At 41.0% G+C, this 17,723-nt stretch overlaps 1 protein-coding gene across 3 annotated transcripts in view; it reads right to left on the reverse strand.

The window, feature by feature from the left end:
* TMEM45A (transmembrane protein 45A) overlaps positions 1 to 17,723 on the reverse strand; it is a 92,361-nt gene that overhangs the window by 17,341 nt on the left and 57,297 nt on the right. For all 3 annotated transcript variants that reach the window (XM_059064690.2, XM_059064692.2, XM_067035366.1), the window contains exons 2-4: positions 10,416 to 10,607; positions 9,014 to 9,226; positions 7,325 to 7,509 (exon numbers count right to left, since the gene is read on the reverse strand). In XM_059064690.2, coding sequence (XP_058920673.1) covers positions 7,325 to 7,509; positions 9,014 to 9,226; positions 10,416 to 10,605 — 588 coding nt within the window. In that variant the 5' untranslated portion in view covers positions 10,606 to 10,607. The remainder of the gene's footprint in view (positions 1 to 7,324; positions 7,510 to 9,013; positions 9,227 to 10,415; positions 10,608 to 17,723) is intronic.

Consider the following 17,723-nt stretch of genomic DNA (forward strand, 5'->3'; position numbering starts at 1 on the left):
AATTAGGGAACTTCACACAAAAGTCTGCAGTCTCAGCTTATTTCTAAAAATAGAAATAGTTCTATTTTTTTTTCCAAAGCATGAGCTACAGCATGTGCTCTCCATCGATTCATCATTCAGGTTGGTAGTTGCCTGACCAAGGGGAGCAATCCAGAGGTCTTTATTTTTACTCTGGTGCTATGCATTTTATTTATTAACCAATCTCACATTCATAATTTTTTCCAAAATATCATGAGTTGAAATTATCAAGGTACTGTGTAATAACTCCTTTCTGCCCTCCTCTACATCCCAGGAGACAGAATCCCTTTGTTGTCTCTATTTTAGAGATAAGAAACCTAAATAATGCACGAGCCTGCCCTTCCATCTCCAAACAGTTACAGAAGTATTTGCGTCATTGCTGCTGTGCCTCACCCATCAAGGGCTGGGGATTCTGAATTAGGACATGGTAACGTTCTAAAGGGATGAGGAGTTAACACCACCGGCAAAAGATAGATCAGTCATCAGATTAGAGATCTGAACCTACAGTATCCAGAAACTCCAGGAGGAAAATGCCACGCAGCTAGTTTGCCTTCTGTTTGGACATATCTGTGTTTTGCAATACCCCTTTATATACTATTAGGAAAGCTCACTGTGGAGACCCCAGTGACCAGAGCCCAGGTCTCTGAAGGCCCTGGAAGAAAGCGAGACTTGCTGGCTCCTCCGTGCTCACTGTTTGGAAATGACAAGAAGGAAACTGAAGTCATGTAGTCAATTCTCAGTTCAAGGGGCCCAGCCATTTTAGCTAGGGTGTCAGGACCATGAGAATCTGCCTCTCATGTCCTCCTCTCTCATCAATTCAGGGAGGATGACAGAGAAATTCTGGGTCAAGAAAGAGCCTTTTAGGGAGGTTGAGTTTAATGCACAATGGACCAGCTCTCCAGTTCCCACCTATCAGTGTCACCTATGTTCCTTCAATGCCGTCCACACCACCCATCTACCCCTGCTTGGGGAGTAATTTGCTCCAGCTTCCAGAGGGAAGACTTAGCAGTTGTCGTGGGTTAAATGGTGCCCTCTAAAAGGGTATGTTGAAACCCTAACCCCTGATACCTATGAATGTGACCTCATTTGGAAATAAGTTATTTGTAGATGTCATCCAGATGAGATAAGGTCATATTGGATCAGAACTGGCCCTGAATCTAATGATGGGTGTCCTTATAAGAAGTCCATATGAAGACACAGGTGCACAGAAACACACAGGTGTGACTATGGAGGCAGAGATTGGAGTCATGCTTCCAAGTCAAGGATTGCTGGCAACTGACTAAGAAGGTAGCATGGGACAAATTCTCCCTTTGGGCCCCCAAGAAAGAATCAACCTGCTGCCACCTTGATTCTTAGTTCCATCTCCCAGAACAGTGAAGCATCAATTTCCATTGTTTTAGGTTTTCCTGCTTGTGGGAATTTGTGACTGCAGCCCTAGGACACTAATACAGGAAGGAGCTAAGGCTGAAATAAGCAGAAGAATATCAACTGTCCTAAAGCTCAAGCCTGGACACACTGGTGACCCTCATCCATCTTTCAAACCCCAACTCAAGTTTACCTTCTTCTGGAAGCTTTCTCAACCCTCTTCCTATGGAATTAACAACATCTCCTCAAGGCATGAGGTATTTTCAGGTTGGAATATTTCATTCGATCAACAGTCTCATGAGACATCATTTCTATTTTTTATTTGAGGAATCTTAAGCACACAGAATAGCTAGTCTACGGTCATGTGATAAATATGGTAGATCCAGAATTCAGACCCAGGTCTGCATGACCTGGAGGCTCACAGATTTCTCCCTCCATGCCATAGTCACAACTCTTTTTTGGAGCTTCCAAAATGAAATCTTTCTGTCATCATCAATTTTACCAAAGTATTTACTGTTTTACACCAGGAAAAGAGAAACTTTGAGCACCCTCTACTGCTAATCTCACTGGGATTCTCAGAGCCTAATATACTGAATGCTAAATATTTGACTGAAGGCCACTGTGAAGCCTGTGAACAGAGTTAACAGATGTGATTATACTGAAAGCCATAGAAACATTTGGAAAGTCACTTCAGGCTAAACCCAAGTAAATTAGAAAAGCTGAAAATTAAGGCCAGATAATGCCACAACCCATTAAATCTTCCTTTAAATGTAAAAGTCAGTCACTATTCTTTCATCTGCTGTCCTAATTTCCTTCCTAATATAAAATTCCAAGAAAAAAGCTCTGAAAAAGAATTTTTTTCTTGCTATATCTTGTATGTCACTCCTAAACATCTGTTTTTGACTAGTTTAAGCTTTATTAGTATCACATTTAAAATGTAAATAATTATCTTCTCTAACAGGCATCCAGCCAGGGCCCATTACCTATAGGTTAGTTTGACTTTCCTAGTGTTTTATTTCTTATTTTCCAGTCACTTATTTCAACACTCTAAGCCTAAGCAAGTGTTTGATCTACCATATCAGACCTCAGACCACTGCTGCTTAGTTGGGTCTTTTTGTCATTTTCAAATGAACTTTTATCGTTCTTAAAGGTAAGACAAGGCTGGGTTTAGTTTGGGCTTAGAGATCTGAGGATCATGGGAGTTGCTGGTGCAATTAGTGGAGCTGGGACGTACAGCTGAAGCAATTGTCCAAAGTCTTGAGAAGCAAAGGCAGCAGGTGTGTCTTCTTCATTTCCTGATTCTCTCTGCGCCATGGCTCTGACAACGAAGGGTGGGAATTTGGGAATGACAAAGCGCAAAAGTGAGCTTTAGAAATATTGTCCCACACACAGACTCAGAAAACATGATTCATGGAATAAATGGACCCTAGGGATTTTTTTTTCTTTTTAAAATTGCATCATGGTTAGGTTTTTGAGAAAATATATTTGGCTGTAATGTGGTTTAGGAAATAAACCTTTTTTTTTTTTTTTTTTTTGGTACGCGGGCCTCTCACTGTTGTGGCCTCTCCCGTTGCGGAGCACAGGCTCCGGATGAGCAGGCTCAGCGGCCATGGCTCACGGGCCCAGCCGCTCCGCGGCATGTGGGATCTTCCTGGACCAGGGCACGAACCCGCGTCCCCTGCGTCGGCAGGCGGATTCTCAACCACTGCGCCACCAGGGAAGCCCAGGAAATAAACCATTTTTAATAGGTTGGGAGGGGAATTCCCTCCAGGTTTGTCAATTACCTAATTATTTATAGATGAGTTATTTTTAAAATGGCCACTGTGAGCACTTGCCTCATTCAGTTCACCTCTCCATACTTATGGTTCCAAGAATCTAGGTGTACCTTTTCTCTAATCTGTCTATATATTGTTTAAGTTCTAGTATTGTGTTTAATATTAACCATGTATGGAGAAGTAGTGAGAGAAAAAAAATATGGTGAAAAGGAAATCACAGTGTAATAGTATTAGCTTGAGACGGAGTTTGGGGCATAAACGTTCATAGCAATAAAACATGGAAGCGTAATAAATTCACCTAAGTCCCTGAAACATTTTTGTTTCAGAGGAATCTAACAGGGAGGGGGCGGGGGAGGAGATGTACTATGGCTAAAGCTTCATTTCCTGCCAGTGTGTGTGTTTGCATTGGGATGAAATGTTCATTTTCCTTTAAGTCCCAGATGTTATAGTCTGGCTGCCAGGTGAAGAAAGATACTAGTCTAGACATAATGATGGTTGGAAAATTTTTTAAATAATCTCAGATTTATGCCCCAAGACTTTAACTTCATATCTCTTCCTTAGAAAAGCTTCTGGGGAAATGTGAAAAGATTATTTCTCTGCCAAAAGGGACAAAATTAAGCCAACCTATTCTCAGTTGTGACAGCCCACAGCTTCCTCCCTAAGATATTTAATTAATCATTAACTATTAATGATGAACTCAAATTAATTTCATTAATTCTGCTCTTACCTTTATTATTCCTTTCTTCAACTCTCTTTGGGTTTCCCCTTTTTTCTTTTTTTTTAAAATAAATTTATTTATTAGTTATTCTTGGCTGCATTGGGTCTTTGTTGCTACACGCAGCTTTCTCTAGTTGCTGCCCGTGGGCTTCTCATTGCAGTGGCTTCTCTTGTTGCGGAGCTCGGGCTCTAGGTGCATGGGCTTCGGTAGTTGTGGCTCGTGGGCTCTAGAGCGCAGGCTCAGTAGTTGTGGTGCACAGGCTTAGTTGCTCCGCAGCATGTGGGATCTTCCTGGATCAGGGCTCGAATCCATGTCCCCTGTATTGGCAGGCAGTTTCTTAACCACTGCACCACCGGGGAAGCCTTCCCCTTTTTTCTTACTTTCTAACTTCTTTATTTGAATATTTAGCTCTTTAAGAAACTTGATTTAGTAAATATATGTAGAATCTTCAACATAGCAAAGACAGAATATACTTTCTTTTCAAATACATGGAACATTTTCTACAACTAACATCGGGCTATGTCCCAAAGGAAGTCCCAACACATTTCAAAGAGAATACATACAAAGCAATTGAATTGAAAATAAATAATAAGAGGAAAAAATATTTTTGGAAACTGAAAAGTACTCTCCTAAATAACTCATAAATTAAAAAGGAAAGCACATAGAAAATGCAACATTCAAAATTGCCCAAGAGAATAAAGACGCAGACCTACTAGAGAATGAACTTGAGGATATGGGGAGGGGGACGGGTAAGCTGTGACAAATGAGAGAGTGGCATGGACATATATACACTACCAAACGTAAAATAGATAGCTAGTGGGAAGCAGCTGCATAGCACAGGGAGATCAGCTCCGTGGTTTGTAACCACCTAGAGGGGTGGGATAGGGAGAGTGGGAGGGAGGGAGACTAAAGAGGGAAGAGGTATGGGAACATATGTATATGTATAACTGATTCACTTTGTTATAAAGCAGAAGCTAACACACCATTGTAAAGCAATTATACTCCAATAAAGATGTTAAAAAAAATTGCCCAAGAGTGAAAGCTACCACACACCAAATCTCACGGGAGGTAGCTACAGTAGTGTACAGAAGAAATTCTATAGCCTTAGGTGTATTTATTTAAAAACAAGAAAAACTGAAAGTAAGTGAACATTCAACTCAAAAAACTAGAAGGGGAGAAGCAGAATACAGCCTCATGACATTAAAGAAAAAAATGAAAATAAGGAGAAATTGACAAATCCATAACTATAAGATAAAATTTTAACAGACCTCTATCAGAAAGTGAAAGAGCAAATGGATAGAAAGCAATTAGGAGTAGAAAATATGTAAACATATAACTAAAAAGAGTTCCAAGAACCTGGTTTTATCCCCACATCAAGAGGAACCCTCCAATTTCCTTTTAGCTGCCCTGGAGCCAAAGAACCAACTGCCATGTCTACCCTAGACCTGGAGCCCGCAGGCCTGCAGCCCAGCTCTACTCTGGCTATGCATTTCTATTCTGTGTCTGGCCCACAGGCAGCTTGCCCTATTTTTGTTTGTGTTGTTTAATTGCAACTACGTATTTTTTACTGTCTTACTTTCATTTACTTTTCTCTTCTTTTGATTTCTTTTTTATTTTATAGGTTTTTTTTTTTTTTTTGCGGTATGCGGGCCTCTCACTGTTGTGGCCTCTCCCGTTGCGGAGCACAGGCTCCGGACGCACAGGCCTAGCGGCCATGGCTCACGGGCTTAGTTGCTCCGCGGCATGTGGGATCTTCCCGGACCAGGGCACGAACCCGTGTCTCCTGCATCGGCAGGCGGATTCTCAACCACTGCGCCACCAGGGAAGCCCCTATAGGTATTTTTGATAGTTTATGTGTCATTGTTATATGTTTGAAGCAGAGGCGATACACTGAAGCATAAACTCACTGTGTCATCTTGACCGGAAGCTATGACTTTAAAATTTTTTTAAATTTATTTTTAGTTTTGAATCGGCAATACATGTACGTAGCAAAACATTCCAATTAAGAGATATAGAATGCATAATCATGTTTTACATGCCATTCTATTTCGCTTCTCAGCAGATGACAAATAATCTCACAGAACAACTTCTGTATACCAGCTGGTTAAATTCATCGATTATCAATTTTATCACATGATAAGGTATTTGTTATTTTTTCTATATCATTTTTCCTTCAAAATAAGCCCTGGGCTTCCCTGGTGGCGCAGTGGTTGAGAATCTGCCTGCCAATTCAGGGGACACGGGTTCGAGCCCTGGTCTGGGAAGATCCCACACGCTGCGGAGCAACTAGGCCCGTGAGCCACAACTACTGAGCCTGCGCGTCTGGAGCCTGTGCTCCACAACAAGAGAGGCCGCGACAGCGAGAGGCCCGCGCATCACGATGAAGAGTGGCACCTGCTCGCCGCAACTAGAGAAAGCCCTCTCACAGCAACGAAAACCCAGCAGAGCCATAAATAAATAAATAAATAAATTTTTAAAAAAATAAGCCCTGAATCTAGTCCTCTCTTTACTAGCCTCTGCTCCAACAGCCTTTCTAGTCCCCCATAAGCTTAAATATCACATCTTTCCTAGCCATGATGCTTTGACGATGATGTTTCTCTTCCTTTTGCCTACCAGTGCTTTCTTACCACTCCTCGCTGAAATGCAAATCCTTGGAATAACCTCCTCATCCCAAATCCCTGCACTTTAGTGACTAAAAATCTCTAGGAAATCTTCCCTGATTAAACCACATTCACCTTTCATCCCAGACTTTCTTTATATCTATATATGTATGTTGGATTATGATTTATCAGTCTCTATAAAGTATATGTTCACTGATTGGAATACATGTTTTCAACACTCCAACGTTAGGGAATCAACAGTAAAATGGAAAGTGCCTGGGATTTGGAGTCAGACAGACCCACATTTAAATGCTAGCTCCATTACTGTGTGATCCTGGGAAAGTAACTTGGTCTCTCTGAGTCTTCTTTGTTAGTAAATTGGGGATGATAATATCTAACGTCCAAGTCATCATGAGGACAAAATGAAACAATGTGTGTGTAAAAGTCCCATACAGTGGCTGGCACACAGTTGTTTCTCAATTCATAATAATTTCCTCCCTTTCCTGCCTTCCATATGTTTCTTGAACTTATTACCCATTAGGCTTTAAGCTGCTTTAGCATCAGGAACTGCTTCCAGCTAAAAGCACTGGCTCAGAGTTCCTACAAAATGGATACTCAGGTGTGTGATGAAAATGTACACACCCAACCTCCTTCCCTGCTGCTCTATCACCGCTCCCACCAGGGCCACTGGGCCACTCAAAGAAACATCACCTCTCAAAGGTCCACATTCTCACTACCAGCAGCACATCAGAAGGAAGTCTCTGGGTTCTAGAGCAAAACACCCACCAATCAAAGACAGAAGGTTATCATTGGAGACACCAGGTACATTAATTGGAGGCCCAACTCACCTGCCAGAACCAGCTTCCCTGAAGTAGGAAAAAGCTTATCCTCAGAAGTTCCACAGTTATATTGGTCAGTATGAAGAGCTCCAAGAAGGCAATCAGGCCTGTCAAAAAGATGACCAAGACCAGAAGCTTGTGCACAAAGATGTCCAGCATTTCCCGACCATGAGTGTGATTGTAGAAGACAAAACCTGATACAGGGAGGAAAAATAGTTTGCCTTTTTCAATGAAACTACCTACTGTTTCTCTCTCTCTCTCTCTCTCTCTCTCTCTCTCTCTCTCTCTCTCTCTCTCTCTCCCTCCCTCTCCCTCCCTCTCCCTCCCTCTCCCTCCCTCTCCCTCCCTCTCCCTCCCTCTCCCTCCCTCTCCCTCCCTCTCCCTCTCTCTCCCTCTCTCTCCCTCTCTCTCCCTCTCTCTCCCTCTCTCTCTCTCTCTCTCTCTCTCTCTCTCTCTCTCTCTCTCTCTCCACACAACTTTACAAACACACACATTTCGGACACACAATAATGGAAACCTCTACCATTTTTGGAGTCACCACTACCTCTTTAGGATGGAATCTTTGAAATCTCCTTTTCCCTTCCCCAACCTTTATTCTCTCCTCCAATACGTCATGACATTTTCCACCAACTATATTTCAAAGCACCTTTTATGCAAAAGGATAAATAATAAGCATGATGAGAGTAGGGCAGCAGGAGTTAGGGTGAATAGGCAGAGGAATGAGACAAAGCCTCGCCTTAAGGAATTCAGTCCACTGGAGGCAGCAGATATATACACAAATCATAAAAGTGTACTTTGATGGGTATGGCAAGATTCTCTGCAAGCTCCCAAGAAGTAGTATCTAGCTACATTTTTTAATCCCATGGACAGATTCCGGCTTCAGCTTCATTCTTTTCATTTGGATGAGGAGGAAAGGATGTTCATTCAAAATATGGTAACATCCTGAGATAATGAGAATCATGCTTAGTTGTTGGTGTCCAACTTTTATCTAGCTCTTGTTTTCAAAGAGCTTTTGACAAAAGCTCTTACCTTTAGATGTGGGAGGCAAGGTGGACGTTAGGAAATGACTGCCTCCTGATAACTGGGGGCTTTTTCAGTTCTATGATAAATCTATCCTTTACATATGAAATAAATGAAAACAAATCATTAAATACTTCTTTTCAGTGTTTCCTTATATAGTAACAGGGAGGCCAACTGAACAAAAAATGTTAGGACCGCCCTCATTTTTCTGTGACTGAATTTTTTGGACCCTGCTTATCATGTAATGGTGGAGTTTTACTATATCAATATTAAAAAGGCTAGTTTGTAGGTATGGAAGCTACTCTGCTGTGAGTGGTCTCCTCATTTGAGGATATATATGCTTCACTACTCTGAGCTCAGTTTCACATGTTAAAGATGGAAATAATGATAATCTCCAGGATAAACCAGAGATAAATAACATGGTAGGTGGTTCTTTAAGACAGATGTGAAATGTGAATAAAACACATTGAATGACTGTGCTTGTCCAGCTGTACTAAATGAGTCAGTAGGGAAGGAAACACTTGGGCATCCTGTCTAGGACATCTCAATAGCTCACCATGACCCAAACAGATGGCCCTGTGGATCAAGGCTGCACCAGGACACTCAAGGAGTATTATTGTAAAGGGCTAGATAAATGTCCAATAATAGTGAAAGGTATACGAAAATACTCATACTTACCCTCCACAAATAAGGCATTTGCTAACATTAACTTGGTAAAGGAGGCAGGAAGTGACCTGATGGTGGAACATAAGATGTTTGTCACACCCAGCAGCCCAAAGAAGAAGTACATGGTAAAATGATGCCAGCCCAGGAGTTGGACCCACTGGCCCTCTTTGTAGTCATATAAGGTCAGGTGTGGTCCTCCAGGAATAAACTGTTCTCCAAGCATGCCTACGGAGGGACATATCACACTTTAAGTAAACTTTCCATAACTTTATTGAGAAAGCAGGAAGATACAGAAGGATCAGCTTACTGCTTAGTCCAATATAGTGTCCTTTTATGACATTGATTCATCTTTCGGGGCTGTTCCCTAACAGCTGAGCACTGGTTCTTTAGGCTGGTTTTAGAGCTTCAAATACTGGTTTTAGAGCTTCAAATAATCACTTTTAGTCAAAGACAGCCAATTTAGTCAAACAGCTATTTCAGATCTTCAAAGCTAATGATCTTAGTTCCACTGAGTTCCCTGATCAGTTCCACTGATGGTCTTAGTTCCTGTTTTAATCTAATGACTAGATAAATTCTGAGTAATTTTGGATTTAGATTTGTGAGATTAGTTCTATGGCATCTGATTACTTCCTTCTTACACACTATGTCTTTGGGTAGGGGGTTGTGCTTGGTTCAGGATTAAAATGCTAGATGCTGCTTTATTTATTAATCTATAGAATCTGGCAACAAAATTCCTCTCTTTGTAAATGGTTGCTCTGTGGTTGTATGGCCATGGTAAAGACCTATCACCATGAACAAAGCATGAAGAAATCCAAAGGAAAATTAGGAAGTTTTCCCTTTCATAATGGAAAGGCTGAAGTGGAACTTTAAAAACACAGAACATTTTTACAGAATCATAGAGCCAATGGAAAGGCCTTGCAATCATCTGGCCCAACCTCCCTCTCTAATTTAGTAATCACACAAAGAGGATGAGCGCAGGAGGTAAGTTTTCTTCAGCCTGACCGTCTGGACAGCCTATCAGCAATGATTTATTATTGAAGCCTTCCCATAATCATTTGATTATTTTGGTGTCATTTTGAAAAATGGTTTCCGATACAGTTTACTCTTTCAGGCATCAGAATAATTGATATAAAATTATTTTAAAGGCTCCCACTAATTCTATAAAGGAAATTCACCTTGAATGGGCAGGCAAGTTAATTGCTATGACTAACTCATTAAGGAATAGCCCTTTGTATAAACATGAAGTATCACCTTCTAGTAAATTATATCAGATAGAAATTAGAATTAAAATATGTATTGGGGTATTTTTGAATAAAAATTTTATTTTAGCAGTTTCTTGTTTTGATATTGAATCTTCTCTTTGCATGTGAAAATACCCCAAAAAGCAGACAGAACACAGAAGAGGGTCACTCACCAGTTAAAGCCATTCCAGCTATTATGATTCCCTCCAAAATTTCTACTCGATGGAATAATACTTTGGAATCAAGGTAGGAAGTCCGCTTGTGCTTTTTGAAGGCATATTTCAGAATGCATTTTGTTGTCCACCAAATCCCCAAGATAAAGAAGAAGGTTCCAGGGAGAGCATGGCCTTTGAAATTCCCCATGACTACCAAAATAAGAACATATAGAATATGAAGACATTTCATTTCCAGAATTTGGCCAAAACATCACTTATTCCTGTAAAGTACACTATCTTCTGATGATGATGGATACACCTCTGAGTCAGAGGATCCAGTATTACTGTCGACAGTGGTAGATCCATTACAATATCAACAATACCAAAAAGAGGAAAAATCCACACTCGTTGAACACTTACCTTGTTCTAGGCACTGTGTCAAGTGTTTTACATGTGATCTCTAATCTAATTTTCACAACATACCCATGAATGAGGGGTTAAGTCACATTTTCAACTGAGATTCAGGTTTAAAGAAGTGAAATGACTTACCTAAATCTCACAACTATTTTTGAAAAGTTTCATTGTTTTTAACAGGGAGCTCAAAAGATTTATTAAAAATGATAGTGTGGGGCTTCCCTGGTGGCACAGTGGTTGAGAGTCCGCCTGCCGATGCAGGGGACACGGGTTCGTGCCCTGGTCCGGGAAGATCCCACATGCCGCAGAACGGCTGGGCCCGTGAGCCATGGCCACTGAGCCTGCGCGTCCGGAGCCTGTGCTCCGCAGCGGGAAAGGCCACAACAGTGAGAGGCCCCCCCCCCCAAAAAAAAAAAAAAAAGATAGTGTGTACTCAACCAACACTTAACACTTTAAGCATATTTAAAAGAAAGTAACAGGAAAGTTTTACCTTTATGCTTAAAACTTGAAAAGATATGAAATTGCCTACAAAAAATTTTAAGTAGGTAATTTCAAAGTATCAAGCATCAAGTGTGTGGAAGAGACCATTAGTGCTCATCAAGTATCTGTGTACTCTTCGACGCACTTTTCCCAGCTTCTTCTCCATTTGAATCAGAACCACATTTCTAGTTCTGGCCAATGGACTGTGGCATTTGTCACTTCCAGGCTGAGTCAGTTAAGAGACTATATGGCTCCTTTAACTCTCTTTTCCCATGCTTTGGCAACCTTGGCATGGCATATCAGCAGCGTAGAAGTCAGTCAACCAGCCTGCATCAGATTTTTGCAAGAAGCAACCCTTTATTGTGTTAAGTCATTAAAATGTTGAGGTTTAACAGCTTAACCCAGCCTATCCAGAGGGATACCAAGCCAAATCAATTTGTAAATTCTGTTAACACTATTGCTACATGATCGAGCAATAAAAAACAGAAATATCCTCCTCTTTTTTGGTCAGTGCTATAGAAAAACAGTTTTGAATTATGTGAGCAGCCCTTTCTTCAAACATATTGTGCCATCTACAAAATAACAAAAAGGGAGTTCAGAATCATCCCTGTGGTTCAGAGTAGGCCAGATGCAGGAGAACTCATGAAAGGGGATTTCAGGGTTCCCCCTGGCCCAGAAGAGTTCTTTATCTCCTTGGGTGGGTAGTGGACCTCTCAATCTAGGGCAGATCCCTCTGAGTTACTTCCACATCCCTCTGACACAACTGTGAAGTTTCAAGGGGGGACTATGAAGCTGATTCAAACACTAAAAGTCTCTTAAATCTCCAACTGAGACCCCAGATGGACATTTCAGCACACCCCTGAATCATCCATACCATCCAAGAGACTCTGACTCAATGTATCACACAGTGCTAAGAGCAGCTTCTTATCCTAACTCTGACTCTAGAAGTATGGTTTGGACTATGTCCCTTAAGCTCTCTGAGCTTTGGTTCTTAATTAATAAAGAAGGAGGAGGTGGCCGAGATGACACCTGGAGTTCCTTCCTGCTCTAACAGATTCTGTGATTCATTATTCTAACCACCATCTTTATCATAATGTTACTGAGTCCTCTTATTTGTCTTGGCTTAGACAACCACGTGAAATTGAAAAATGCTTCTACATGGGATTGAAAAGTACATCTCGACTATAAATTTTTTGAACTTTTCTGGAAAAGAATCTGATATGTTCTAAGGAACCTTAAAAATTTTACATTCCTTGGTATAGGAAATTCACTTCCAGGACTTTATCCTAAAGATCTAACCAGAAATACAGGCACCAAATTAGAAACAATATATATGTCTAAAATTAGACAGGGGATATATTTAGTAAAAAAAAAAAAAAAAAGAATAGGATTTTTTAAAAACTGAGGAGAGGGGACTTTGGATTCAGGTTGACTAGATCTGAATCCCAACTTTACCATTTACCAGCTACATGACTTTGGGAAAGTTATTTAACCTCTCATGACTTAGTTTCCTCTTCTGTAAAATGAGACAAATTTAAAATTAAAATGAGTTATTCCAAAGCAAATAACCCACAGTATTATTAAACAAGCTCATGCTATCCTCAACCCATCTCAAACTATGAAAGTAAAACAAGAGTAAAACCAGATGAGCAATTCTACTTGGATACCAATTGCAGAAAAGCAAGAAGCACCTATACAATTCACTTAGCAATCATTTGTGTACTGCCTATAACATTTCTCCTGCTGTTGTCTTAGAGTGTTACTAGAATATTTAGGGGTTATTTAACTCCTTGACTGCAAATAAAGAATATGCTCCCTGAAAGCAAGGACCATAAATCTATTCTTCTATTCCCCACTGGACCTATATAGTGCCTTATACACTGTGAAGTTCCAACTTAACAAGAGTAACTAAGCCCTTCTTATAATACAAGATCACATATTTATACAACACCTCCATTGAACTAATCATCTTATCTACCCATCCATTACCAGAAAATAATTTTTCCTCCAGTTACCACCATTCACCCACTTGCCGAAACCCCAAATGTGAAAGTCATCCTAAAGTCCACCTATGTCCCTGAAGACTAATTGGTTATTGAGACTTACTGCCTCTGCTTCCTTATGTCAACCCTCTCCTGCCCCAAACTTGGCTGACTTCCCCTAGCCTCTTCAATTTTATCTGCTTAGGGAAATCTTCCCTGATGGCCCAGACAGGAGAGGACCACTCTTATACCTTCTCAAAGCACCCAGTTCTTACTTGAATGAATTCTTTGTGTGATTAGTTACTGGAAGTCTGCCTTCTCCATCAGCCTGTGAAATTTCACTATATTGTGAAAGCCTGTGAAGCAGGTAATTGAGGTTTCTCAGAGGTTAGGAGCTGGTCCTTTTTTTTTTTTTAAGGCTTCTGCTATATGAAAAAAAGGAAGAAAATTCCAAAACAGAGTTACCAAAACTGTGGTTGCTTTTAAATGTTTACTTTTACCTCATAAATACTTTGAACACACACGTGAAACATATTACCTATCTTGGAGATAACATGAAAATTTCTGAATTGTGCAGCTCTAGGCCAAAGCCACCTCTATGACCAGCTAACAGGTTCCTGCTGCCCCCAAAGGCTGAATGGACCAATATATCTCAGCACAGCCCATTGGGATGTGATAGGGAGGCAATGGGGAATAGTTGAAAGATTTTGAGATGAGCAGAGTGGGATAAGAAATGACTCCTTGTTCTTATATCAGTTACAGAACTTCTGTATCTTTAGCCTTTTAATCTGAAACACTCTGATGCTTCCAATCTTTCTCTGTTCAAAAGACCCAAACAAAATGAAGTCAAAGCAGCTTGTTATATTTCCCTGGCTAAGGGACCAAGCAGACCCAGTTGCTCCTGGCAACAAAATGGCATTCACTTGATTTCACTTCCACTGTGGAGAGAAAAAAAATCACTCAAATCCTCAAACATCACTTCACTCAACTTCTAGAACACCACTCTCTGTATATCTGTCTTTTGTTACCTGTTTTTCTATTGCCTACAGGTACAACTCACTGCTTATAAAAACATAGTAGTCCAGAGTTTAATTAGATCTCAATGCAAAAAGCAGACACGTTGCCCTTGGAAGGAGAACACAGGGCTTTCCTCTTCCACAAAGCAGAACATACCTGCCAGACAGCAGAAACCCCAGGGAAAATCACCAGGATAGCAAACCGCAACGTCCTTCCTCAACACCCTCCCTGCTTAATCGCACCATTTGTAATCTCGCGGGGAAAGAGGTTCACGCAGGCCTAAAATGATGGGCTTCAAGATTCAATCACGGCTTTCAGCTGCCATTCTACTCCTCCCCATCTAAAAAATCCCTCTGCTCCTAATGACACCAACCATCACCCTCTGGGCTAAGATAAGAAGCAACTCCTAAAACCCTCCTTTGTTCCCTTTTTCTGACCACCCCCTGACATACACACACACTCACTCACCACCTGAAAGGGAAATATTTTTAAACTGTAGCACTTGGGGATGATATTGGACAAATCTCAAGATCTAAATCAGGTGTTAGGTGTTAATTCCCATTAACCAAAGCCACTTAAACCAAAAGCCAGACCTGTGTACAGAAAGAGGAGAGAACTCAAAATAGCCCAGAGAAAGAAATCCTACAATTCACTTGTTGGAATCTCAAACAAATATCTAACTTCAATATAAAATGAATACCATGGAAAAAAACTTAGACTAAAACTTCATCTTGAGCCAGCACCAAAATAAAGTATTCCTAAATCTTAATTAGTGACTCATACTTCAAGATATTTATATATTCCAATACACTAAACCAATTTGAGCTATTTCTTGAGCTCACTTTACCATTTGCCTTAATTCTCAAAGCAAAGTGTATACAAGCATATATAGCTTTAATTTGTTTTGATTCTCCATCATTCCATACCAGTTCTTTCTCTCCCAAAGTTCAACTGTTTTGAAAGACTTTTCTTAGTTAAATTATCCTTACCTTCACACTTTCCTCAGTGTCAAGTCTAATGCAATTCTCTTCTGCCAGAAGAGAATTTACAGTCGCTCCAGTCTCAGGAAGGAAAAGTAGATATGACTGGTCTAAATCTAAAACTGCCCACTCTTCCTCCTTGGAGACTTAACTTATGTGCTCATATCTTTCCAGCTTGAACTTGAGCAAATAAGTCTTCAGAATGTCACAATGCCTGCATAAACGTGAATCTAAGGACCACACCCTTTTGAACATCCTAACTTCCAGTCCAAACATTGTGCTGTAGAGTATTTCCTGAGACTCACCTTGACATCTCACCCACATGACCACAGTCATGTCCCACCTGCTGTGAAAACCAAAGCCAATGGAGCATGTCTGATCTTTGCTATCTCTCTTCCAGGCCATCAAGATGGATAGACAACAAAGGGAATGGTTATGGCAGCAGTAACATAATAAAGCATCATTGATAAGACAAACCATTTTGTAACATACAGTGTCTCAAGCAAGGTGCTAAGGTTGGAGTCACTGCTAAGGTGTTAAGTTTGAAGTCATTGCCAAAATCAGTTATAGGAATAGGAAAAGCTGATGGAAAAAAATGCTTCAGGTCAACAGTGAAGCTCACTTGCCCTCAAGGAATACACAATCTGATAGAGAGAAAAGTGAATAAATAAGTTAGAAAAAATTATTCTAAACCAACGTGAGGCTTGCACAAAGGGAAATGTGAGCAAGAAAGAAATAACAGTCTGACTCTAACCTGGAGAGCAAGCAGCTGTTACCCTATCTGCATTCAAGTCTTATTTCCCCCCTCAATGTAAACTCTTGGTGAACAAGGGCCATATCCCCTATAATACTTCAACCTAGTAAGCATTCAATAAATAGCTAATGAATGATGAGCTCTTGCCTGGGACCTCACCTCCCTGAAACCCTGGCCTGGATGGCAACCAGGATCAGAAATAGCTGGAGAGGGCTTCCCTGGTGGCGCAGTGGTTGAGAGTCTGCTTGCCAATACAGGGGACACGGGTTCAAGCCCTGGTCCGGGAAGACCCCACATGCCGCGGAACAACTAGGCCCGTGAGCCACAACTACTGAGCCTGCGCGTCTGGAGCCTGTGCTCCACAACAAGAGAGGCCATGACAGTGAGAGGCCCACGCACTGCGATGAAGAGTGGCCCCCACTCGCCTCAACTAGAGAAAGCCCTTGCACAGAAACAAAGACCCAACACAGCCAAAAATAAATAAATAAATAAGTTTTCATTAAAAAAAAAAAAAGAAAGAAATAGCTGGAGAGGCTAATTAAATGCAGATTCCTAGGCTCACTTCATATCTACTGAATCAATTGGCAGGGGGAGGCCCAGTCTTTATTTTTATTATTTACTATTTTATTTTTGGCTGCGCTGGGTCTTCGTTGCTGCGTGCAGGCTTTTTCTAGTTGCGGCGGGCGGGGGCTACTCTTTGTTGAGGTGCGCGGGCTTCTCATTGCAGTGGCTTCTCTTGTTGCAGAGCACGGACTCCAGGCGCACAGGTTTCAGTAGTTGTGGCTCGCAGGTTCTAGAGCGCAGGCAGAGTAGCTGTGGCACACGGGCTTATTTGCTCCGCGGCATGTGGGATCTTCCCGGACCATGGCTCGAACCCGTGTCCCCTGCATTGGCAGGCAGATCCTCACTGCGCCACCAGGGAAGCCCCAGAAGTCTGCATTTTTAACAAGCACTCACCAGTCGATTTTTATGTATTCTTGAGTTTTGAGAACCAAAGTCTTAGAGTATGTGGAGACAAGCAAAGGGGCACTAAGACGCTCAGATTTAAATGTGGCCTCCTCATAGGTAAGGGCAGAGACTAGAAAAGGTTTCTGAATAGTCCTATCAAATAGTCTTTATCAGGTACATTTGAGGAGGTTTATCACTACAGGGAAAGGGCTCCTCCTGTGACTGTCTATCATTGAGTTGTTAGCACATGTAAAGGAGGTGAAGCTCTGCACGTAGCCAGAGTATTTATTTACTACTACTGTAGTCAAAGTCAGAATGCACAGGGCTGCTAATAAAGAAGAAAGCTGGCCTGAGTAGTCTGCAATGACTTCATCTGACAAAGGTCTAGTCATCTGTCAAAAATTAAAACTTATGTATGCAATTGGCAAAGAAGCACAGGAAAAGATGTTCAATATCATTATTCATTTGGGAAATGCTCATTAAAATAACAAATACCAATACATATCCACTAGAATGGCCAAAGTTTAAAAGACAATACCACATGTTGGCAAGAATGTGGACAACTGGACCCCATACACTGCAGGTGGGAACACAAAATGGTACAGCCCCAATGGAAAGCAGTTTGTCACTTTTTAACTTTTTATAAAGTGAAACATACACTCACTATTCAGCTTAGCAATTCCACTTCTAGGTATTTACCCAAGAGAAATTAAAATTATGTCCACACAAAGATTTTTACATGGATGCTTAT

The sequence above is a fragment of the Kogia breviceps genome, chromosome 5 (assembly GCF_026419965.1).
Source record: "Kogia breviceps isolate mKogBre1 chromosome 5, mKogBre1 haplotype 1, whole genome shotgun sequence".
NCBI lineage: Eukaryota > Metazoa > Chordata > Mammalia > Artiodactyla > Physeteridae > Kogia > Kogia breviceps.